This window comes from Ranitomeya imitator, chromosome 2 (genome assembly GCF_032444005.1).
Source record: "Ranitomeya imitator isolate aRanImi1 chromosome 2, aRanImi1.pri, whole genome shotgun sequence".
In the NCBI taxonomy this organism is placed as follows: domain Eukaryota; kingdom Metazoa; phylum Chordata; class Amphibia; order Anura; family Dendrobatidae; genus Ranitomeya; species Ranitomeya imitator.
Genome location: NC_091283.1, coordinates 634161458 through 634185567, shown reverse-complemented (window position 1 = coordinate 634185567; position 24110 = coordinate 634161458). Strand labels below are relative to the sequence as shown.

General features: G+C 50.2%; 1 protein-coding gene across 10 annotated transcripts in view; it reads right to left on the bottom strand.

Moving 5' to 3' along the window:
• The window catches only part of INPP5F (inositol polyphosphate-5-phosphatase F), a 160351-nt gene that overhangs the window by 52046 nt on the left and 84195 nt on the right, over positions 1 to 24110 (bottom strand). For 2 of the 10 annotated variants that reach the window (XR_011318442.1, XM_069752654.1), the window contains exons 9-13: positions 11107 to 11174; positions 10903 to 11027; positions 10618 to 10695; positions 10426 to 10546; positions 3473 to 3601 (exon numbers count right to left, since the gene is read on the bottom strand). Coding sequence is in view for 7 of the 10 variants with exons in the window: in XM_069752654.1 (XP_069608755.1) it covers positions 3473 to 3601; positions 10426 to 10546; positions 10618 to 10695; positions 10903 to 11027; positions 11107 to 11174 (521 nt within the window). In the remaining 3 variants the exon portion in view is untranslated. Of the gene's footprint in view, positions 1 to 3472; positions 3621 to 9899; positions 10085 to 10425; positions 10547 to 10617; positions 10696 to 10902; positions 11028 to 11106; positions 11175 to 20658; positions 20822 to 24110 lie in introns of those variants that run through there. The other 8 variants (XM_069752660.1, XM_069752659.1, XR_011318443.1 and 5 more) reach the window with 6 other exon arrangements.

The following is a 24110-nucleotide window of genomic DNA, read 5'->3' as shown; positions in this document are numbered from 1 at the left end:
CGTGAAGCATTTTGGATTTACTACTTGAACACTCGTTTTCCTGCTGGTCTCAACAAGCGTAACGAATTAATGTATCATTACTAATGTTTTCGTCATGAGCATTTGATATTAATGTTTCTTTTAGTATGTTTATATTTTTATAAGTGTTTATATGTAACAATTTCCTTCTTTTTTATGTATCGTATTTTGCTAACAGGACCTTTCCTCGTCATGTGACTTGGGGGCTGTCGGCCATTGGCTGGTGGTGGCTATATAATATTATCTGTATATTCATTTGTAGCTCTGATAAACATCTGTAAAGATCGAAACGCGTTGCTCGTTTCCTGTTGTGCTATGGAGAGTTACTCAGCCTATGTTTTTATCATGGATTAATAAAGGATCAATATTTTACATTTTGGAGCTGGAACAAAGTTTTTTTCCAAAGTTTTGTGTTCACGCTTCCATAGAGGCCACCTGTGACGCAGAGCCACTATTCACGGGCAGACCGTGAGGCCAGGTAGTCGGAAGGAGATACTAGGAGGGCTTGTAGTACAGGGGGTAAGACAGACGTGTTCAGGTAACAGTCCAGGCTCAAAATACATCAAAACCAGGTAATACAACAACCTGACAGTCTGTACTTCAGCTCCGCAATGAATGGTTCCTGAAGATTGGGTTGGCTTAGAACAGATAAAAATACACAAAATACATTTTCAATATATCAAAAGCCGCAATAGCATCTGATGACCAAACCTTGAGGTACGATACGATACACTTTATTGATCGCGTGGGAAATTATGGTATCACAGCAGCACAACTTAAATCATAAAAATCATAAAATGAATTACATAGTCGACATGACAGTGGAGTTGACAGAAGAACATTATACATTGGAATAGGACATACACAACGAGTGAACTGAAAAGTAGAAGAAATAAGTAGACATTCACCTTGGTGGTTTAACCCTAATGTTATTGTTGTACATCCCCATGGCAGTTGGCACAAACGATTCCCTATATTTTTCCTTCTTACACCTCAGCAGTATTAGCCGGTTGCTGAAGGTGCTCTTCTGTCTCATGAATAGCTCATATAATGGATGTGCATTATTGTTCATAATCGCCATACACTTTCTCAGAGTTCTTCTCTCCACTACCTCCTCACGAGAGTCCAGATGGCAGCCGACAGCAGAACTTGCCTTCTTAATAATCTTATTCCGCTTATTAGCATCAGAGGCCGCACACTACTACCCCAGCACGTGATTGACCCTGAGGTCAGTAAGAGGCTTCAGGTCACTATTATAGCTTGCACCTTCCCAGGACTAAACCCATCAGCCGACAAAATGTATGTCAGAAATGAAAAAATACATTTCTCAATTTTCTCAAACAACTAATTTTCCCTCAATCTTTGTAATGCTTCCTGGTGAGAAAATTAAAATATCATCAAGGTAAATAAGAAATCTCCCTATGCAATCAGAAAAGAAAGTGTTCCTAAAGTTTGGAAACCGTACTGGTGAGATGGTTAACCCAAAAGGCACGGTAAGATTTTCGATAAACCCTCCAATATTAAAACCACGGCCTTCCACTCATTACCCTTCTGGCTAAGCATCACGCTCTAAGGCTCTCGAAGGTCAAGTTTAGAAAACCATTCAGCCCCAGTAAGTGGATTATAAAGGTGGGGGATGAGTGGAAGTGGGTCTGTATTCTTAACTGTGATCTGTTCAGTTCTCAGAAACCGAGGCCAGGACGGAAAAAAAAAGAAGAATCCAGCAGCCATGGGGGAGGAGGAGGGACGGATATGGCTCTTCCTTAAACTTTTGTTTACATAATTTAACATGGTGGTCCGATCAGGACACAAGGAATTAGACAGGCGAGCTTTAGGAAAATTAGCACCAGAGACAAGATCAATAGCACAGTCATAAGGACGATGGGGAGGTGCCCCAAAATGTACGTCTTTATATAGAGATGTGTATAGTGTTATAAATACACTGCTCAAAAAAATAAAGGGAACACTAAAATCCAACATCCTAGATATCACTCAAAATATTCCAGTTGTAAATCTCTATTCACTACATAGTGGAAAGTGTTGAGAACAATGAAACATAAAAATTATCAATGTACATCAAAACTAATATCTCACGGAGGTCTGGGTTTGGAACAATACTCAAAATCAAAGTGGAAAATCAAATTACAGGCTGATCCAACTTCAGTGGAAATGCCTCAAAACACGGAAATGATGCTCAGTGGTGTGTGTGGCCACCAGGTGCCTGTATGACCTCCCTACAACGCCTGGGCATGCTCCTGATGAGGAGGCGGATGTTCCCCTGAGGGATCTCCTCCCAGACCTGGACTAAAGCATCTGCCAACTCCTGGACAGTCTGTGGTGCAACGTGACGTTGGTGGATGGAGCGAGACATGATGTTCCAGATGTGTTCAATCGGATTCAGGTCTGGGGAACGGGCGGCCAGTCCATAGCTTCAATGCCTTCATCTTGCAGGAACTGCCGACTCACTCCAGCCACGAGGTCTGGCATCGTCCAGCATTAAGAACAACTGCACCATCATATGGTCTCACAAGGGGCCTGAGGATCTCATCTCGGTACCTAATGGCAGTCAGGCTACCTCTGGCGAGCACATGGGGGGCTGTGCGGCCCTCCAAAGAAATGCCACCCCGGGCATAGTAACTAACTGTGGTTAGTTATCACAAATTATAATGATTACATTGCACATACAAACATTTCACATCATATATTCAACACTACAGATTAGCAACACAAATTAACTAAATGATTATCTAAGTATTGATAGTATTTTATTTTCAACTTATTCAAGAGCCTTTTGATTTACAACATTTTTGGTTTTTCCTTCCGATTCAAAGATGAACAGATTTTTGGCAGTTCCAACTCTTGAACAGGCCACATAAAGTTGTCCATGAGAAAAGTATGCTGGGCCTAGTAACCAACTGTGGTTAGTTATAACAAATTATAATGATTATCCTCCATCCCATAGTCCCGTGCCCATATACTCATCCTCCATCCCACAGTCCCGTGCCCATATACCCATCACACATTCTCCATCCCATAGTCCCATGCCCATATACCCATCACACATCCTCCATCCCATAGTTCTCTGCCCATATAAACATTATGACAATCTTCGCCATGGCAACTTATGACATCATCGTCACCATGGCAACCATTATGACATCTTCGCCATGGCAATCTTTATGATATCATCGTCGCCGTGGCAACCATTATGACATCATCGTCAATACACACACACACACACTCGTTATATATATATATATATATATATATATATATATATATATATATATATATATATATATATATAGAGATGAGATTTATCCTCTTTATTTAAAGAGATAATGAGGGTTATCCTCCATATAAATAGAGATAACCCCCATTATCTTTTTATACCATGACCGCACAATGGCACCAGATGGGCAGATCTCAGCAGAGATGGATAGCGGCACTGTACCTTTAATGCTGCAGTCCCGGCGTACTGCCTGCTGATGGCATCACCATTGTTGGCCCACATCATCTGATACAGTCGGTAGCACTTCACAGGCAGTGGCTGCTCGGGAGGCAGGACCCCCAGCTTCTTCAGCTGAAAAAAATACCAGAACCTGTAACATTGTCAGCACAGCCGGCCCCCATGGACAGCACTGAACATGCCCAACATCTGGGGGCTTGTGTGTCTTTGTTCCTCTCTGCAGGGGGTATCACTAATACACCACCATGCAGACAGGCTGGAGAATGGGCTCCTGGAACCTTCTTCATACTCTGAGCTACCTGTAGCAAATGTTTAAGAGGGTGTGAAAAATATTTAGAATTGAAAGTCCTCAGTGGTTGATACCTTATAATGAGGACTTTCAATTCTAAATATTTTTCTATCTACTGGCTAACACGGTACCAAGATATATTTCTTTCCTGTAAGAGGGTGTGAGCACTTCTGCTGTTGATAGTGCAGTCACTTCTCGGACTATCGGAGACGGAGGATCATCGGACACGTTGTATTGGTCACGCTGCTGGATTAAACACGCTTTTCTAAGGACCAGTGTCAGATTATACAGTGTGACCCCTGAATTTGCTCCCATCTCTACCTGCCCTGTCACACACCCTGTCACACCGTACATCACCAGTCTGTCGTCCCTACCTGCCCTGTCACACACTCAGTCACACCGTACATCACCAGTCTGTCGTCCCTACCTGCCCTGTCACACACCCTGTCACACCGCACATCACCAGTCTGTCGTCCCTACCTGCCCTGTCACACCGTACATCACCAGTCTGTCGTCCCTACCTGCCCTGTCACACACTCAGTCACACCGTACATCACCAGTCTGTCGTCCCTACCTGCCCTGTCACACACTCAGTCACACCGTACATCACCAGTCTGTCGTCCCTACCTGCCCTGTCACACACTCAGTCACACCGTACATCACCAGTCTGTCGTCCCTACCTGCCCTGTCACACACTCAGTCACACCGCACATCACCAGTCTGTCGTCCCTACCTGCCCTGTCACACCGTACATCACCAGTCTGTCGTCCCTACCTGCCCTGTCACACACTCAGTCACACCGTACATCACCAGTCTGTCGTCCCTACCTGTACTGTCACACACTCAGTCACACCGTACATCACCAGTCTGTTGTCCCTACCTGCACTGTCACACACTCAGTCACACCGTATATCACCAGTCTGTCGTCCCTACCTGCCCTGTCACACACTCAGTCACACCGTACATCACCAGTCTGTCGTCCCTACCTGCCGTCACACACTCAGTCACACCGTACATCACCAGTCTGTCGTCCCTACCTGCCGTCACACACTCAGTCACACCGTACATCACCAGTCTGTCGTCCCTACCTGCCGTCACACACTCAGTCACACCGTACATCACCAGTCTGTCGTCCCTACCTGCCCTGTCACACACCCTGTCACACCGTACATCACCAGTCTGTCGTCCCTACCTGCCCTGTCACACACTCAGTCACACCGTACATCACCAGTCTGTCGTCCCTACCTGCCGTCACACACTCAGTCACACCGTACATCACCAGTCTGTCGTCCCTACCTGCCGTCACACACTCAGTCACACCGTACATCACCAGTCTGTCGTCCCTACCTGCCCTGTCACACACTCAGTCACACCGTACATCACCAGTCTGTCGTCCCTACCTGCCGTCACACACTCAGTCACACCGTACATCACCAGTCTGTCGTCCCTACCTGCCCTGTCACACACCCTGTCACACCGTACATCACCAGTCTGTCGTCCCTACCTGCACTGTCACACACTCAGTCACACCGTATATCACCAGTCTGTCGTCCCTACCTGCCCTGTCACACACCCTGTCACACCGTACATCACCAGTCTGTCGTCCCTACCTGCCCTGTCACACACTCAGTCACACCGTACATCACCAGTCTGTCGTCCCTACCTGCCGTCACACACTCAGTTACACCGTACATCACCAGTCTGTCGTCCCTACCTGCCCTGTCACACACTCAGTCACACCGTACATCACCAGTCTGTCGTCCCTACCTGCCGTCACACACTCAGTCACACCGTACATCACCAGTCTGTCGTCCCTACCTGCCCTGTCACACACCCTGTCACACCGTACATCACCAGTCTGTCGTCCCTACCTGCCCTGTCACACACTCAGTCACACCGTACATCACCAGTCTGTCGTCCCTACCTGCCGTCACACACTCAGTCACACCGTACATCACCAGTCTGTCGTCCCTACCTGCCGTCACACACTCAGTCACACCGTACATCACCAGTCTGTCGTCCCTACCTGCCGTCACACACTCAGTCACACCGTACATCACCAGTCTGTCGTCCCTACCTGCCCTGTCACACACCCTGTCACACCGTACATCACCAGTCTGTTGTCCCTACCTGCCCTGTCACACACTCAGTCACACCGTACATCACCAGTCTGTCGTCCCTACCTGCCGTCACACACTCAGTCACACCGTACATCACCAGTCTGTCGTCCCTACCTGCCCTGTCACACACCCTGTCACACCGTACATCACCAGTCTGTCGTCCCTACCTGTACTGTCACACACTCAGTCACACCGTATATCACCAGTCTGTCGTCCCTACCTGCCCTGTCACACACCCTGTCACACCGTACATCACCAGTCTGTCGTCCCTACCTGCCCTGTCACACACTCAGTCACACCGTACATCACCAGTCTGTCGTCCCTACCTGCCGTCACACACTCAGTTACACCGTACATCACCAGTCTGTCGTCCCTACCTGCCCTGTCACACACTCAGTCACACCGTACATCACCAGTCTGCCGTCCCTACCTGCCGTCACACACTCAGTCACACCGTACATCACCAGTCTGTCGTCCCTACCTGCCCTGTCACACACCCTGTCACACCGTACATCACCAGTCTGTCGTCCCTACCTGCCCTGTCACACACTCAGTCACACCGTACACACCCTGTCACACCGTACATCACCAGTCTGTCGTCCCTACCTGCCCTGTCACACACCCAGTCACACCGCACACCACCAGTCTGTTGTCCCTACCTGCACTGTCACACACTCAGTCACACCGCAAATCACCAGTCTGTCGTCCCTACCTGCCCTGTCACACCGTACATCACCAGTCTGTCGTCCCTACCAGCCCTGTCACACCGTACATCACCAGTCTGTCGTCCCTACCAGCCCTGTCACACACTCAGTCACACCGTACATCACCAGTCTGTCGTCCCTACCTGCCCTGTCACACCGTACATCACCAGTCTGTCGTCCCTACCAGCCCTGTCACACACTCAGTCACACCGTACATCACCAGTCTGTTGTCCCTACCTGCACTGTCAAACACTCAGTCACACCGTACATCACCAGTCTGTCGTCCCTACCAGCCCTGTCACACACTCAGTCACACCGTACATCACCAGTCTGTTGTCCCTACCTGCCCTGTCACACACTCAGTCACACCGTACATCACCAGTCTGTCGTCCCTACCTGCCCTGTCACACCGTACATCACCAGTCTGTCGTCCCTACCTGCCCTGTCACACCGTACATCACCAGTCTGTCGTCCCCACCTGCCCTGTCACACACTCAGTCACACAGCACTTCACCAGTCTGTCGTCCCTACCTGCTCTGTCACACACCCCGTCACGCCGTACATCACTGGTCTACTGTCTCTGCCTGCTCTGTCACACCGTACATCACCAGTCTGTCGTCCCTACCTGCTCTGTCACACACCCCGTCACGCCGTACATCACTGGTCTACTGTCTCTGCCTGCTCTGTCACACCGTACATCACCAGACTGTCGTCCCTACCTGCTCTGTCACACACCCCGTCACGCCGTACATCACTGGTCTGCTGTCTCTGCCTGCTCTGTCACACCGTACATCACCAGTCTGTCGTCCCTACCTGCCCTGTCACACACCCCGTCACACCATACATCACTGGTCCTCTGTCCCTGCCTGCTCTGTCACACACCCCGTCACGCCGTACATCACTGGTCTGCTGTCTCTGCCTGCTCTGTCACACACCCCAAAAAATAAATAAGAAGGGGGCACCACGGGCTATACAGTGGGATCACCCTGACCTACAACCAAGTATATCAAACAAAAACAAAAGAAAAAAAGCGAAGGTCATACAGATGGGGATCACCACGCATCGGATTTAGCCAAAATAGAACAATTTTTATTACACTGCAATATACATGAAACAAGCAATACAGAAAACAGACAGTTTAAAAACAATTAAAAAAGGCAACACACTTGTTCCTTAGAAACAGAGCCCATAATAAGGCGTACACCTGCGCTAAAGCAAGACAGGCTATACCCAATAGGAAAAATGCCTATATGGACACCACTGTGCATACACTTGTAATACAATAGAACAGACCCATAGGTACGTATAGATGGACAAAATAAAGGACAATCCTATAACATAATCGCACTTGCACGGTTTTCACCACAAGATGCTGCCGTAAATACAGCCATAAATGCTAACCCTCATGTCGACATGTCCCTTGCTTTGGCATACACAGAGGCAAAAAGCCTCACTCACATCACCAGATAAGACTGCAGGTAACTAAGCCTGCCCAAAGTCCCATGTGCAGCCATATAATACAATACCAATAATGTGTATGACACAGCCAAAAGCGCAGGTGAAGCGGAGACCCAACGCGTGTCGCCCCACAAAGGAGGCTTCGTCAGGGTTGCTTTGGCTTTATGTTTTGGGTCATTGTCCATCTGTAGTATGAAACGACGACCAATCAGTTTGGCTGCATTTGGCTGGATCCGAGCACACAGTATGGCGGCTCTGAAGACCTCAGAATTCATTCCTGTGTCACATCATCAATAAACACTAGTGACCCAGTGCCACTGGCAGCCATGCATGCCCGCGCCATCACACTGCCTCCGCCGGGTTTATGCATGCCCGCGCCATCACACTGCCTCCGCCGGGTTTATGCATGCCCGCGCCATCACACTGCCTCCGCCGGGTTTATGCATGCCCGCGCCATCACACTGCCTCCGCCGGGTTTATGCATGCCCGCGCCATCACACTGCCTCCGCCGGGTTTATGCATGCCCGCGCCATCACACTGCCTCCGCCGGGTTTATGCATGCCCGCGCCATCACACTGCCTCCGCCGGGTTTATGCATGCCCGCGCCATCACACTGCCTCCGCCGGGTTTATGCATGCCCGCGCCATCACACTGCCTCCGCCGGGTTTATGCATGCCCGCGCCATCACACTGCCTCCGCCGGGTTTATGCATGCCCGCGCCATCACACTGCCTCCGCCGGGTTTATGCATGCCCGCGCCATCACACTGCCTCCGCCGGGTTTATGCATGCCCGCGCCATCACACTGCCTCCGCCGGGTTTATGCATGCCCGCGCCATCACACTGCCTCTGCCGGGTTTATGCATGCCCGCGCCATCACACTGCCTCTGCCGGGTTTATGCATGCCCGCGCCATCACACTGCCTCCGCCGGGTTTATGCATGCCCGCGCCATCACACTGCCTCCGCCGGGTGTTACAGATGATGTGGTATGCTTTGGATCATGAGCTGGACCCCGCCTTCGCCATACTTTTCTCTTTCCATCATTCTGGTAGAGATTGATCTTGGTTTCATCTGTCCATAGAATGTTCTTCCAGAACTGTGCTGGCTTTTTTAGATGCTTTTTAGCAAAGTCCAGTCTAGCCTTTTTCTTGTTGATGCTTATGAGTGGCTTGCACCATGCAGTGAGCCCTCTGGATTTACTTTTATGCAGTCTTCTCTTTATGGAAACAGAAACACATGGGCTACTTGCACAGTGAACAAGTCTGTAGGAACATGTTCACACACCACCAAGAAAGTTGAAGACACAAAAAAGCACAGTAAAACCAAAAACACTACGTTGCAAAAAAATTCACAGTAATCAGCAAGTGCTAGTAAAAAGATGTAAAAAACAGGGTATTTGGTTGATACGTTTTTTGCAAAAAATGTATACTAAGCTGCTCCACCAAACGTCAAGGTATACCCATATAGAGCAGTCCTAACTGATGTATGCAATCCCCATCTGATGTATTCAAAAACCTGATCATCTGTATAGTACCTGTATGAGCAGGGTTCAGAGAGGAAATGTCCATGTGGACACGCTGAATGGAACAGCTTTTGTGCAGATAGCCCAAAGTGGTGGATAACTCCACGGGACCAGGACCCGTTGAAGCACACACCGTGCGAAACGGCCGTTGTCCTTTCTCGACTCCCGCACCCTCCTGTTTGACCTGATGTCCTAACGGATGTATTTTATGCTACTATTGCAATTTTCCAAATAAAGAACACGAATTCCACAGCATAAAGGGTGAGTGCCGCACTTTTCTTCTGCTCTGTTGGACTGTGTTGGCTGTTTGCTTTTAGTGCAGAGCACCATATGCCCAGCTTATTCGTGACACCTGCATATTTGGTCGGTTTGAGATAGAGTCCAAGTCCTTATGAATATATACCCTCTTGAAGACTTACTCTTCTAGTGCCGTCCCTTTTCACATTTGTTTTTTTGTCTGTCCATGAAATAGCCTTGGAGTCAATTGTCCAATTACTTTTGGTCCCTTTAAAAGCAGGGTGGCACATGTTAAGAAGCTGAAACTCCTAAACCCTTCATCCAATTTTAATGTGGATACCCTCAAATGAAAGCTGAAAGTCTGAACTTCAACTGCATCTGAATTGTTTTGTTTAAAATTCATTGTGATAATGTCTATAACCAAAATTAGAAAAATGTTGTCTCTGTCCAAATATATATGGACGTAAGTGTACATCAATATTCTCTTAGTGACGCAATAAAGGTTGTTCGAGTGCTCACCTATCCACTGTCCCTGTGGCACAGAACCGTCACCCCCCACCTTGTCAAGGAACTGCCCACTCACAGGGGGCTAATGACAGAAGGTCTCACCTGCTGCTCCATGACCACTCGGGCAATGGCGGCTTGAACAACGTTGGTCCGGTCCAAACAGTCCATGCAATTTACTCTGAAGATTCCATCTTGCTTGCAGATCACGCCGGCCTGGTCCACCCTGCAAAGATAAAATCCAGCATAAAGAGACAGCGATATCGCCGGTCTCCCTGTCATTGGGGCGCCACTCACCAGCACCACTTCATGTCCAGGATGATGTCACTGATGGCATCTGTCAGAGTCTGCACGTTTTCAAACTTCATCCCTCGACTGCCAGAAATAGAGAAAAGAGGCAGACAAGTTGTAAATACAGAGAGGCTAATCTTCAGTGTCCGGTCAGCAGAAGCCATGAGTCGATTCAAGAATCAATGCCTCAAAGAGCTGAGCAGGAACAAGGGGAAGATTGCACCACCTGACTGCAGGGGACATTGTTCAGTAATTTGTAGGGAATGTGGAGAACCCCATTGCATACGTTACCAGTGCTCATGAAAGTCAAAGGTCACGTAAGTCAGGTTGGAGCAGTTGAACATCAGAACCTGCTTCATATAAGCATCACCAATGATCTTCTCACGGCCGGTCTGGTCCACCAGGTTAATGAGAACCTGCAGGGTCAGGAACCAGGGGTCATCATGAGAATGAGCAAATGTCTGCAAATGGCCACTGAGGCCCAACAACACTTACCTGCTTCTTGTAGATCTCCAGCTCCTTGTTGAAGTGTGAGCAGAAGTACAGATTAGTCTCAACCTCCCCTGCGACCGAAAGAACGGGACAGAGTACAACAGGGGACATCAATGAGCCACAGACGTGTGTGGATATACGGGGCTGTAGATGAGGTACAGGGGCCATGATGGGGGTTATGTGTGTGGATGTACGGGGCTGTAGATGAGATACAGGGGGCCATGATGGGGGTTATGTGTGGATGTACGGGGCTGTAGATGAGGTACAGGGGGCCATGATGGGGGTTATGTGTGTGGATATACGGGGCTGTAGATGAGGTACAGGGGGCCATGATGGGGGTTATGTGTGGATGTACGGGGCTGTAGATGAGGTACAGGGGGCCATGATGGGGGTTATGTGTGTGGATATACGGGGCTGTAGATGAGGTACAGGGGGCCATGATGGGGGTTATGTGTGGATATACGGGGCTGTAGATGAGATACAGGGGCCATGATGGGGGTTATGTGTGTGGATGTACGGGGCTGTAGATGAGGTACAGGGGCCATGATGGGGGTTATGTGTGGATATACGGGGCTGTAGATGAGGTACAGGGGGCCATGATGGGGGTTATGTGTGTGGATATACGGGGCTGTAGATGAGGTACAGGGGCCATGATGGGGGTTATGTGTGGATATACGGGGCTGTAGATGAGATACAGGGGCCATGATGGGGGTTATGTGTGTGGATGTACGGGGCTGTAGATGAGGTACAGGGGCCATGATGGGGGTTATGTGTGTGGATGTACGGGGCTGTAGATGAGGTACAGGGGCCATGATGGGGGTTATGTGTGTGGATGTACGGGGCTGTAGATGAGGTACAGGGGGCCATGATGGGGGTTATGTGTGTGGATATACGGGGCTGTAGATGAGGTACAGGGGGCCATGATGGGGGTTATGTGTGTGGATGTACGGGGCTGTAGATGAGGTACAGGGGGCCATGATGGGGGTTATGTGTGGATATACGGGGCTGTAGATGAGGTACAGGGGCCATGATGGGGGTTATGTGTGTGGATATACGGGGCTGTAGATGAGGTACAGGGGCCATGATGGGGGTTATGTGTGTGGATGTACGGGGCTGTAGATGAGATACAGGGGGCCATGATGGGGGTTATGTGTGTGGATGTACGGGGCTGTAGATGAGATACAGGGGCCATGATGGGGGTTATGTGTGTGGATATACGGGGCTGTAGATGAGGTACAGGGGGCCATGATGGGGGTTATGTGTGTGGATGTACGGGGCTGTAGATGAGATACAGGGGCCATGATGGGGGTTATGTGTGTGGATATACGGGGCTGTAGATGGACAGGGGCCATGATGGGGGTTATGTGTGTGGATATACGGGGCTGTAGATGGACAGGGGCCATGATGGGGGTTATGTGTGTGGATATACGGGGCTGTAGATGGACAGGGGCCATGATGGGGGTTATGTGTGTGGATATACGGGGCTGTAGATGAGGTACAGGGGGCCATGATGGGGGTTATGTGTGTGGATATACGGGGCTGTAGATGAGGTACAGGGGGCCATGATGGGGGTTATGTGTGGATGTACGGGGCTGTAGATGAGGTACAGGGGGCCATGATGGGGGTTATGTGTGGATATACGGGGCTGTAGATGAGGTACAGGGGGCCATGATGGGGGTTATGTGTGTGGATATACGGGGCTGTAGATGAGGTACAGGGGGCCATGATGGGGGTTATGTGTGTGGATATACGGGGCTGTAGATGAGGTACAGGGGGCCATGATGGGGGTTATGTGTGTGGATGTACGGGGCTGTAGATGAGATACAGGGGCCATGATGGGGGTTATGTGTGGATATACGGGGCTGTAGATGAGGTACAGGGGGCCATGATGGGGGTTATGTGTGGATATACGGGGCTGTAGATGAGGTACAGTGGGCCATGATGGGGGTTATGTGTGTGGATATACGGGGCTGTAGATGGACAGGGGGCCATGATGGGGGTTATGTGTGTGGATATACGGGGCTGTAGATGGACAGGGGCCATGATGGGGGTTATGTGTGTGGATATACGGGGCTGTAGATGAGGTACAGGGGGCCATGATGGGGGTTATGTGTGTGGATATACGGGGCTGTAGATGAGGTACAGGGGCCATGATGGGGGTTATGTGTGTGGATATACGGGGCTGTAGATGAGGTACAGGGGCCATGATGGGGGTTATATGTGTGGATATACGGGGCTGTAGATGGACAGGGGGCCATGATGGGGGTTATGTGTGTGGATATACGGGGCTGTAGATGGACAGGGGCCATGATGGGGGTTATGTGTGTGGATATACGGGGCTGTAGATGAGGTACAGGGGGCCATGATGGGGGTTATGTGTGTGGATATACGGGGCTGTAGATGAGGTACAGGGGGCCATGATGGGGGTTATGTGTGTGGATGTACGGGGCTGTAGATGAGGTACAGGGGCCATGATGGGGGTTATGTGTGGATATACGGGGCTGTAGATAAGGTACAGGGGCCATGATGGGGGTTATGTGTGTGGATATACGGGGCTGTAGATGAGGTACAGGGGCCATGATGGGGGTTATGTGTGTGGATATACGGGGCTGTAGATGGACAGGGGCCATGATGGGGGTTATGTGTGTGGATATACGGGGCTGTAGATGAGGTACAGGGGGCCATGATGGGGGTTATGTGTGTGGATGTACGGGGCTGTAGATGAGGTACAGGGGCCATGATGGGGGTTATGTGTGTGGATATACGGGGCTGTAGATGAGATACAGGGGCCATGATGGGGGTTATGTGTGTGGATATACGGGGCTGTAGATGGACAGGGGCCATGATGGGGGTTATGTGTGTGGATATACGGGGCTGTAGATGAGGTACAGGGGGCCATGATGGGGGTTATGTGTGTGGATGTACGGGGCTGTAGATGAGGTACAGGGGCCATGATGGGGGTTATGTGTGTGGATGTACGGGGCTGTAGATGAGGTACAGGGGCCATGATGGGGGTTATGTGTGGATATACGGGGCTGTAGATAAGGTACAGGGGCCATGATGGGGGTTATGTGTGTGGATATACGGGGCTGTAGATGAGGTACAGGGGCCATGATGGGGGTTATGTGTGTGGATATACGGGGCTGTAGATGGACAGGGGCCATGATGGGGGTTATGTGTGTGGATGTACGGGGCTGTAGATGAGGTACAGGGGGCCATGATGGGGGTTATGTGTGTGGATATACGGGGCTGTAGATGAGGTACAGGGGGCCATGATGGGGGTTATATGTGTGGATATACGGGGCTGTAGATGAGGTACAGGGGGCCATGATGGGGGTTATGTGTGTGGATATACGGGGCTGTAGATGAGGTACAGGGGCCATGATGGGGGTTATGTGTGTGGATATACGGGGCTGTAGATGGACAGGGGCCATGATGGGGGTTATGTGTGTGGATATACGGGGCTGTAGATGAGGTACAGGGGGCCATGATGGGGGTTATGTGTGTGGATATACGGGGCTGTAGATGAGGTACAGGGGCCATGATGGGGGTTATGTGTGTGGATATACGGGGCTGTAGATGAGGTACAGGGGCCATGATGGGGGTTATATGTGTGGATATACGGGGCTGTAGATGAGGTACAGGGGGCCATGATGGGGGTTATGTGTGTGGATATACGGGGCTGTAGATGAGGTACAGGGGGCCATGATGGGGGTTATGTGTGTGGATATACGGGGCTGTAGATGAGGTACAGGGGCCATGATGGGGGTTATGTGTGTGGATATACGGGGCTGTAGATGAGGTACAGGGGCCATGATGGGGGTTATGTGTGTGGATATACGGGGCTGTAGATGAGGTACAGGGGCCATGATGGGGGTTATGTGTGTGGATATACGGGGCTGTAGATGGACAGGGGCCATGATGGGGGTTATGTGTGTGGATATACGGGGCTGTAGATGAGGTACAGGGGGCCATGATGGGGGTTATGTGTGTGGATATACGGGGCTGTAGATGAGGTACAGGGGGCCATGATGGGGGTTATGTGTGTGGATATACGGGGCTGTAGATGAGGTACAGGGGCCATGATGGGGGTTATGTGTGTGGATGTACGGGGCTGTAGATGAGGTACAGGGGGCCATGATGGGGGTTATGTGTGTGGATATACGGGGCTGTAGATGAGATACAGGGGCCTTGATGGGGGTTATGTGTGTGGATGTACGGGGCTGTAGATGAGATACAGGGGCCTTGATGGGGGTTATGTGTGTGGATATACGGGGCTGTAGATGAGGTACAGGGGCCATGATGGGGGTTATGTGTGTGGATATACGGGGCTGTAGATGGACAGGGGCCATGATGGGGGTTATGTGTGTGGATATACGGGGCTGTAGATGAGGTACAGGGGGCCATGATGGGGGTTATGTGTGTGGATATACGGGGCTGTAGATGAGGTACAGGGGCCATGATGGGGGTTATGTGTGTGGATATACGGGGCTGTAGATGGACAGGGGCCATGATGGGGGTTATGTGTGTGGATGTACGGGGCTGTAGATGAGGTACAGGGGGCCATGATGGGGGTTATGTGTGTGGATATACGGGGCTGTAGATGAGGTACAGGGGGCCATGATGGGGGTTATGTGTGTGGATGTACGGGGCTGTAGATGAGGTACAGGGGGCCATGATGGGGGTTATATGTGTGGATATACGGGGCTGTAGATGGACAGGGGCCATGATGGGGGTTATGTGTGTGGATGTACGGGGCTGTAGATGAGGTACAGGGGGCCATGATGGGGGTTATGTGTGTGGATATACGGGGCTGTAGATGAGGTACAGGGGGCCATGATGGGGGTTATGTGTGTGGATATACGGGGCTGTAGATGAGGTACAGGGGGCCATGATGGGGGTTATGTGTGGATGTACGGGGCTGTAGATGAGGTACAGGGGGCCATGATGGGGGTTATGTGTGTGGATATACGGGGCTGTAGATGAGATACAGGGGCCTTGATGGGGGTTATGTGTGTGGATATACGGGGCTGTAGATGAGGTACAGGGGGCCATGATGGGGGTTATATGTGTGGATATACGGGGCTGTAGATGGACAGGGGCCATGATGGGGGTTATGTGTGTGGATATACGGGGCTGTAGATGAGGTACAGGGGGCCATGATGGGGGTTATGTGTGTGGATATACGGGGCTGTAGATGAGGTACAGGGGGCCATGATGGGGGTTATGTGTGTGGATATACGGGGCTGTAGATGAGGTACAGGGGCCATGATGGGGGTTATGTGTGGATATACGGGGCTGTAGATGGACAGGGGCCATGATGGGGGTTATGTGTGTGGATATACGGGGCTGTAGATGAGGTACAGGGGGCCATGATGGGGGTTATGTGTGTGGATATACGGGGCTGTAGATGAGGTACAGGGGGCCATGATGGGGGTTATGTGTGGATGTACGGGGCTGTAGATGGACAGGGGCCATGATGGGGGTTATGTGTGGATATACGGGGCTGTAGATGAGGTACAGGGGCCATGATGGGGGTTATGTGTGGATATACGGGGCTGTAGATGGACAGGGGCCATGATGGGGGTTATGTGTGTGGATGTACGGGGCTGTAGATGAGGTACAGGGGCCATGATGGGGGTTATGTGTGTGGATGTACGGGGCTGTAGATGAGGTACAGGGGCCATGATGGGGGTTATGTGTGGATATACGGGGCTGTAGATGGACAGGGGCCATGATGGGGGTTATGTGTGTGGATATACGGGGCTGTAGATGAGGTACAGGGGGCCATGATGGGGGTTATGTGTGTGGATATACGGGGCTGTAGATGAGGTACAGGGGGCCATGATGGGGGTTATGTGTGGATGTACGGGGCTGTAGATGGACAGGGGCCATGATGGGGGTTATGTGTGTGGATGTACGGGGCTGTAGATGAGGTACAGGGGGCCATGATGGGGGTTATGTGTGTGGATATACGGGGCTGTAGATGAGGTACAGGGGGCCATGATGGGGGTTATGTGTGGATGTACGGGGCTGTAGATGGACAGGGGCCATGATGGGGGTTATGTGTGGATATACGGGGCTGTAGATGAGGTACAGGGGCCATGATGGGGGTTATGTGTGGATATACGGGGCTGTAGATGGACAGGGGCCATGATGGGGGTTATGTGTGGATATACGGGGCTGTAGATGGACAGGGGGCCATGATGGGGGTTATGTGTGGATATACGGGGCTGTAGATGGACAGGGGCCATGATGGGGGTTATATGTGGATGTACGGGGCTGTAGATGGACAGGGGCCATGATGGGGGTTATATGTGGATGTACGGGGCTGTAGATGGACAGGGGCCATGATGGGGGTTATATGTGGATATACGGGGCTGTAGATGGACAGGGGCCATGATGGGGGTTATGTGTGGATATACGGGGCTGTAGATGAGGTACAGGGGGCCATGATGGGGGTTATGTGTGGATATACGGGGCTGTAGATGAGGTACAGGGGGCCATGATGGGGGTTATGTGTGTGGATATACGGGGCTGTAGATGGACAGGGGCCATGATGGGGGTTATGTGTGGATGTACGGGGCTGTAGATGGACAGGGGCCATGATGTGGATGTACAGGGCTGTAGATGGACAGGGGCCATGATGTGGATATACGGGGCTGTAGATGAGGTACAGGGGGCCATGATGGGGGTTATGTGTGGATATACGGGGCTGTAGATGGACAGGGGCCATGATGGGGGTTATGTGTGGATATACGGGGCTGTAGATGGACAGGGGCCATGATGGGGGTTATGTGTGGATATACGGGGCTGTAGATGAGGTACAGGGGGCCATGATGGGGGTTATGTGTGTGGATATACGGGGCTGTAGATGAGGTACAGGGGGCCATGATGGGGGTTATGTGTGGATATACGGGGCTGTAGATGGACAGGGGCCATGATGGGGGTTGTGTGTGGATATACGGGGCTGTAGATGAGGTACAGGGGGCCATGATGGGGGTTGTGTGTGGATATACGGGGCTGTAGATGAGGTACAGGGGGCCATGATGGGGGTTATGTGTGGATATACGGGGCTGTAGATGGACAGGGGCCATGATGGGGGTTGTGTGTGGATATACGGGGCTGTAGATGAGGTACAGGGGCCATGATGGGGGTTGTGTGTGGATATACGGGGCTGTAGATGAGGTACAGGGGCCATGATGGGGGTTGTGTGTGGATGTACGGGGCTGTAGATGGACAGGGGCCATGATGGGGGTTATGTGTGGATGTATGGGGCTGTAGATGATGTACAGGGGCCATGATGAGACGTGGTCTGTCTCTATAAGGACAGCTCTAAAAGGATAACAGCAGAAATATACCAGAAAAACAAACCCCTACTATAGATGCTTCATTATTATTATTACTATGCTTCATTACATTACTGCTATCAATCTGACAATCGATCTGCTTCATCCTCAGGTATGTTCTCTGGCTGCAATCCCAATCCCATCACCCAACTTTCCTGATCCTTCTCACCCTGTATCAGCCTGCTATTCCTGGTATGTCCAGTGGTTGCTATTACTGTTTTTTTTGGAGGGGGTTTCCTTCCTGCATGTTTTCACACGATAATTCTTTGATGCTAACACACAGTTGGCTTTATCTTTCCATCACCATTTGATTCTATTTCCTTTTTGCATTTTCCCTTCTAACTTCTAATTAATCCCCTCCTGTGTCTGTGATCAGTCTCCCTGCTGCTCCTCCCTCCTGATCACACCTGGCCTATTTCATGTGCACTTAGCCCGTTATAAATTCAGAGCCGCAGGTATAAAGATGGCTCTAAAAGGACAACAGCAGAAATATGCCAGAAATGAGCCAGAAGTGAACAGAAGGTAAGACTAACCACTGTTAATAAATGTACTAAATTTCTTTCCCTTTCCACAACACTTACTCATCATGCTGACATACGCTCTAACAGATTTGGCTTCATTACTCCTCACTCTCATTCGCTATCCCCAAACCCCAGCACCCTCTAACCAAGTAATAATCTCTCCTTCCCTCCTGCCTCCCCACCTGACCTCCTCCGCTGACTTGCTCCTCAACCTCAGATCTCTCCTAATAAAACACAAAACAAGCTGCCCACTCCCCTTCTCCCACCTGCTCTGCTTCTCCTCACTGCTGGCGACATTTCCCAATCCTGGAACCCCACATCTCATACCTCCCATTATTACCTCCTTCTATTGCTCCCAACTCAACATAAACACCCGAAATCATGCCCACCTCAAATCCGTGCACTTGACGACCATCACCCTGCTTCCTCCCTCTGGATCACTCTGGAATGCCCGCTCCGTCTGCAATAAACTCCACGTGATTCACGACCTCTCGCAATCTTTCCTTCCTGGGCCTCACCGAAACATGGCTGACACCCTCTGACACAGCCTCCCCTGCTGCGCTATGTTACGGCGGCCTCCACTTCACCCACACTCCTCCTCCTGGCAACAGACATGGCGGAGGTGGAGAAGTGGGCCTTCTCCTTTCTTCCAACCTTACCTTTAACCAAATTCCACCTCTACCCTCCTTTATCCTCCCCACTTTTGAAGTCCACTCTGTCCAAGTGGCCATCATATACCGACCTCCGGGCCCGACCACTGCCTTTATTGACCAATTCTCCACCTGGCTCTTTCACTTTCTGTCTGCTGACATTCCCATCATCATCATGGGTGACTTCAACATCCCCATTGACACCCACCAGTCAACAGCCTCTAAACTCTAGTCCCTTACTTCATCTTTTAGACTTACTCCGTGGTCCTCCTCAGCCACCCACACAGATGGACATACATTAGACCTGGTCTTCACCCGTTTCTGCTACCTATCTAACTTTACCACCTCCCCTCTCTATCTGACCACCATCTACTCACTTTCTCATCACTGTCCTCCACGCCTGTCACCCATGTCCAGCAACATGCGCACCCCCACAAAAACCTTGCACATCTAGACCCTCGCACACTCTCTGAAGTGATGGAGGACAGTGGCTGAATAGAGTCACTCCACGACACAGACACTGCCTCTACAATGCCACTCTGGCATTAGCCATCGACTTGGTCGCCCCTGTCATGCATAGCAGAGTGCGACGAATCAATAGACAACCCTGGCACAATAACATCACTAAAAAGGTTCGGGAAGTATCCAGAATTGCAGAACGGCATTGGAAGAAAACGAATCCGCAAGATTATTTCACTGCACTCAAACAAGCAACACTCGCACTCAAATCAGCTCTCACCTCTGCTATACAGGCCTACTTCACATCCCTCGTATCTTCTTTATCCCACAATCCCAAACAGTTGTTCAACACCTTTAACTCCCTCCTCCGCCCACCACTGCACCCTCCGACTTCTTTAATCTCTGTTGAGGACTTTTCCACACACTTCAAAAATAAGATAGACCAGGGGCGTGGCCTGACTTCTGATGGTGCAGGTTGCATAGTGTGGGAGCTCCATTCCCAGGACTCATAAAGCGGCACACAGCAGTGCACAGACGGTGCCTTCTCCTCCAGAACTCCCCACTCCTGCTCCTTACCGTTCGGTGAGTGTATGGGGAAATCTAAAGCCGGCGCAGGGGACCCTTCCAGGCGCATTGTGGACTTCTTTGCAGCCACCCCTCAGCAGCCTCAGAGGCCTAAGATGGCGCCGCTTTCTCCTAGATCCTCCAGAGCTGCACGCTGAGGCTCTCAGTCTTCTGCCTCAAGCACAGCAGTGGCTGATCTCTCAGAGGCTCCAGTTACAGCAGCGCTGCTCAGAGACATGCTTGGTGACCTCCGTACCTCCCTGCAGGAGGATATGCGTTCCATGATGGCAGAGCTCAGGGGGGAGGTGGAGGAGCTGGGAGGCCGCACGGATCATCTTGAAAATAACATGTCCGAACTGGTAGCTTCTCACAATGATTTGTGGGAAGCTCATGATAACCTGCAGCTGCTTGTTACCAAAACTCATGCTAAAACCCTGGATTTGGAAGACAGATCCAGGAGAAATAATGTGAAACTAAGAGGCATTGCTGAATCAATTGGGGCTGATGATCTCAGAGCCTTTCTACAAGACTTTATCACATCTATTCTCCCACTTTATTCCAAAGATGACGTTGTGATCGACCGTATTCATCGGATCCCTAAACCCTCAGGTCTTGACCCTGCGGTACCCAGAGATGTACTAGCTCGCATCCATTTTTTTTGTCATGAAGGAGGAATTTCTGCAAGCACTAAGATCGAAGTCGTCGCTACCTGAACGATTTGCTACCATTGCAGTTTTCCCTGATCTGTCTCCAGGAACTCTAGCCCTCCGCAGGGCTTTTGCACCATACACCTCAATCCTGAGGGAAAAGGGTATATTATACCGTTGGGGTTTCCCCACCAAACTTTGCATTCGTAAAGACGGTTCATTTACCACGTGCCTATCCCCGTCGCAAGCAGCCAAGACCCTGTCCCAATGGGGTTTTGACCCTCCTGTGCCCACTCCTGCCTCTGCTTCCACCAAACCTGGAGGATCTGGTCCCCGGAGACGCCGTATTACCCCTGACTGGAAGGTCGCCTGAAGTGTCTATTTTAACCATTTCCTGGCTGGAAGAATTTATTTTTTCCTTTTTCCCGCTCAGTTCTAGTTCTCTTTTTTGCTGAGGCTGGTTCCTGGCAGGACTCCGCTCAGCATATTGCCCCATTGGTGAACTGTTTTCTATTTTCACCTCAGACTCAGGATTTCCCTGGATGTTCCCTTGTTTAAATGTTTGGATTTTGTATGTTTGTTTTTCCCTTCTCCTCCTTCCCTCCCTCTCCCCCCTTCTTTCCCTCTTCCCCCCCCTCGTCGCAGATGGAGTTTGCGAGGTATCCCACGACATGTTTATGCTTTTTTTGTGGGTAATGGGTTTGCGTATCTTCTTCAGCAAATTGTGTAACATATTACAATGAGTGTTTCTTTATATTCTATTAATGTTAACGGCCTCAACTCCCCTGGTAAGAGATCGATTGTCTGGCGTCAGCTCGCTAAATCCAAACACGATATTATATGCTTACAGGAGACTCATTTACTAGAACGGGACAATATAAGAATGTATTCGAATCTATACCCCCCACCAATTTTTTGCGAATGGGAAGACCAAAAAGGCTGGGGTGGCAATTTTTTTTAGCAAGGCTAACTCTTTCCAGCTAATTAGTTCTACAGCCGACCCCGCGGGCAGATACATTATAATTTTATGTTTAATCAACAATACCCCTTACACCATTGCCTCTGTGTATGGCCCAAATTTTGGTCAGGTTAAATTTCTAAATAATTTATTTCAAATCTTAGGTAATTATCAGCATGGTCATAAATTAGTTGCTGGAGACTTTAACATTCCAGTATCCAAGAATCTGGACTGTTCATCGTCGGCCGTGGCCAGGGGTGATGCGGCCCAGCTGATTAGCTCCTACAATTTACACGATATCTGGAGATATCTCCATTGTAATGAGAGAGACTACACATTTTGGTCCCCTCGTCATGGTTCTTACAGTAGAATTGATTATATTTTAGTAGATGATGTCGCTCTCCCTCACTGCATGTCTGCAAATATAGGTAATATCACTTGGTCTGATCATGCTCCTGTGTCAGTCTCCCTAGAAGACCCTCTTGCAATCAGACCCCCTTCACACTGGCGCCTTAATGACCACCTTCTCTCTGAGCAAGCGAACTCTACACTAATTGAAAACTCTTTGCAGGAATTCTTTGCCTTTAATGACTCGGCGGATGTGCGTGAGGACTCCCTCTGGTTCGCTCACAAGGCAGTGGCTCGTGGCCTTTTCATTAAGATGGCTGCGACAGCTAAACGCAAGTATAACTTAAATCTTCAATCTGCCTTGGCTGAAGTGGCCCGGCTGGAGTCTTGCCACAAAGCCTGCCCCTCCCCTCAATTATTTTCCAATCTTTCTGATGCACGCCTGCGCCTTCGCCAGCTCCTCCTCCATAGAGCAGAAAATTCGCTCAGGAAATCGAAAGCCAAATTCTACTCCATGGGTGACAGGGCAGGCACCTTACTAGCTAAACGCGTTAAAAAAAAAAAGAAGCCCAAACCAAAATTGCTTATCTTCTTAAGTCAGATGGTTCTCGGATTTACAACCCAATCCATATCGCTGAAGAATTTGCCTCATACTACTCCTCATTATATAACCTAGATTCTGACGTAAATACTCCTCAACCTTCTCAGGACTCAATTAACGCTTTTTTGAATAAAGCGAATCTCCCCACTGTTAATCCGGAGCAGTTGTCGCTCCTTAACGGCCCTATAGAAGCAACTGAAATCTCCCAAATAATCAAAGAGGCCAAAAAACACTCTGCCCCGGGTCCAGATGGCTTTTCCTTCTCATACTACTCTCATTTTCTCACTATCCTCTCTCCTTTTCTCATTCGTTTATTTAACTACTGGCGCTCTATGGGTACTATTGAGAGAGAGGGTCTGGAGGCTTGTATTTCGACACTTCCTAAACCTGGGAAACCTATGACCTCTCCTGGCAATTTTCGTCCCATCGCCCTTCTAAATTGCGATGTAAAAATATATGCTAAGGTCTGGGCCAATAGGTTACTGTCGGTGCTCCCATCCTTGGTTCACTCAGACCAGGTTGGGTTTGTCCCGGGTAGGCAAACTAGAGATGGTACGAGACGCTTGATCGACCTGCTGGATGTGGTGGAGAGGCGGAGCGTCCCCAGTGTGTTCCTATCTCTCGACGCGGAAAAGGCGTTCGATCGGGTGCACTGGGGCTACATAGCATCTACTTTGCACAAATTTGGTCTTACTGGCCAGATTTTTTCAGCTATTATGGCTTTGTATTCCAATCCTTGTGCCTCAGTTCGCTCAGCCGGCTTTAAATCCCGTATATTTTCTATTTCAAATGGGACCCGGCAGGGTTGCCCCCTCTCCCCCATCATCTTTGCTTTAGTCATGGAGCCCCTGGCGGCTGCGGTGAGGCAATGCCCTGACATTAGGGGGGTAATGGTGGGAAGTCAGGAGCA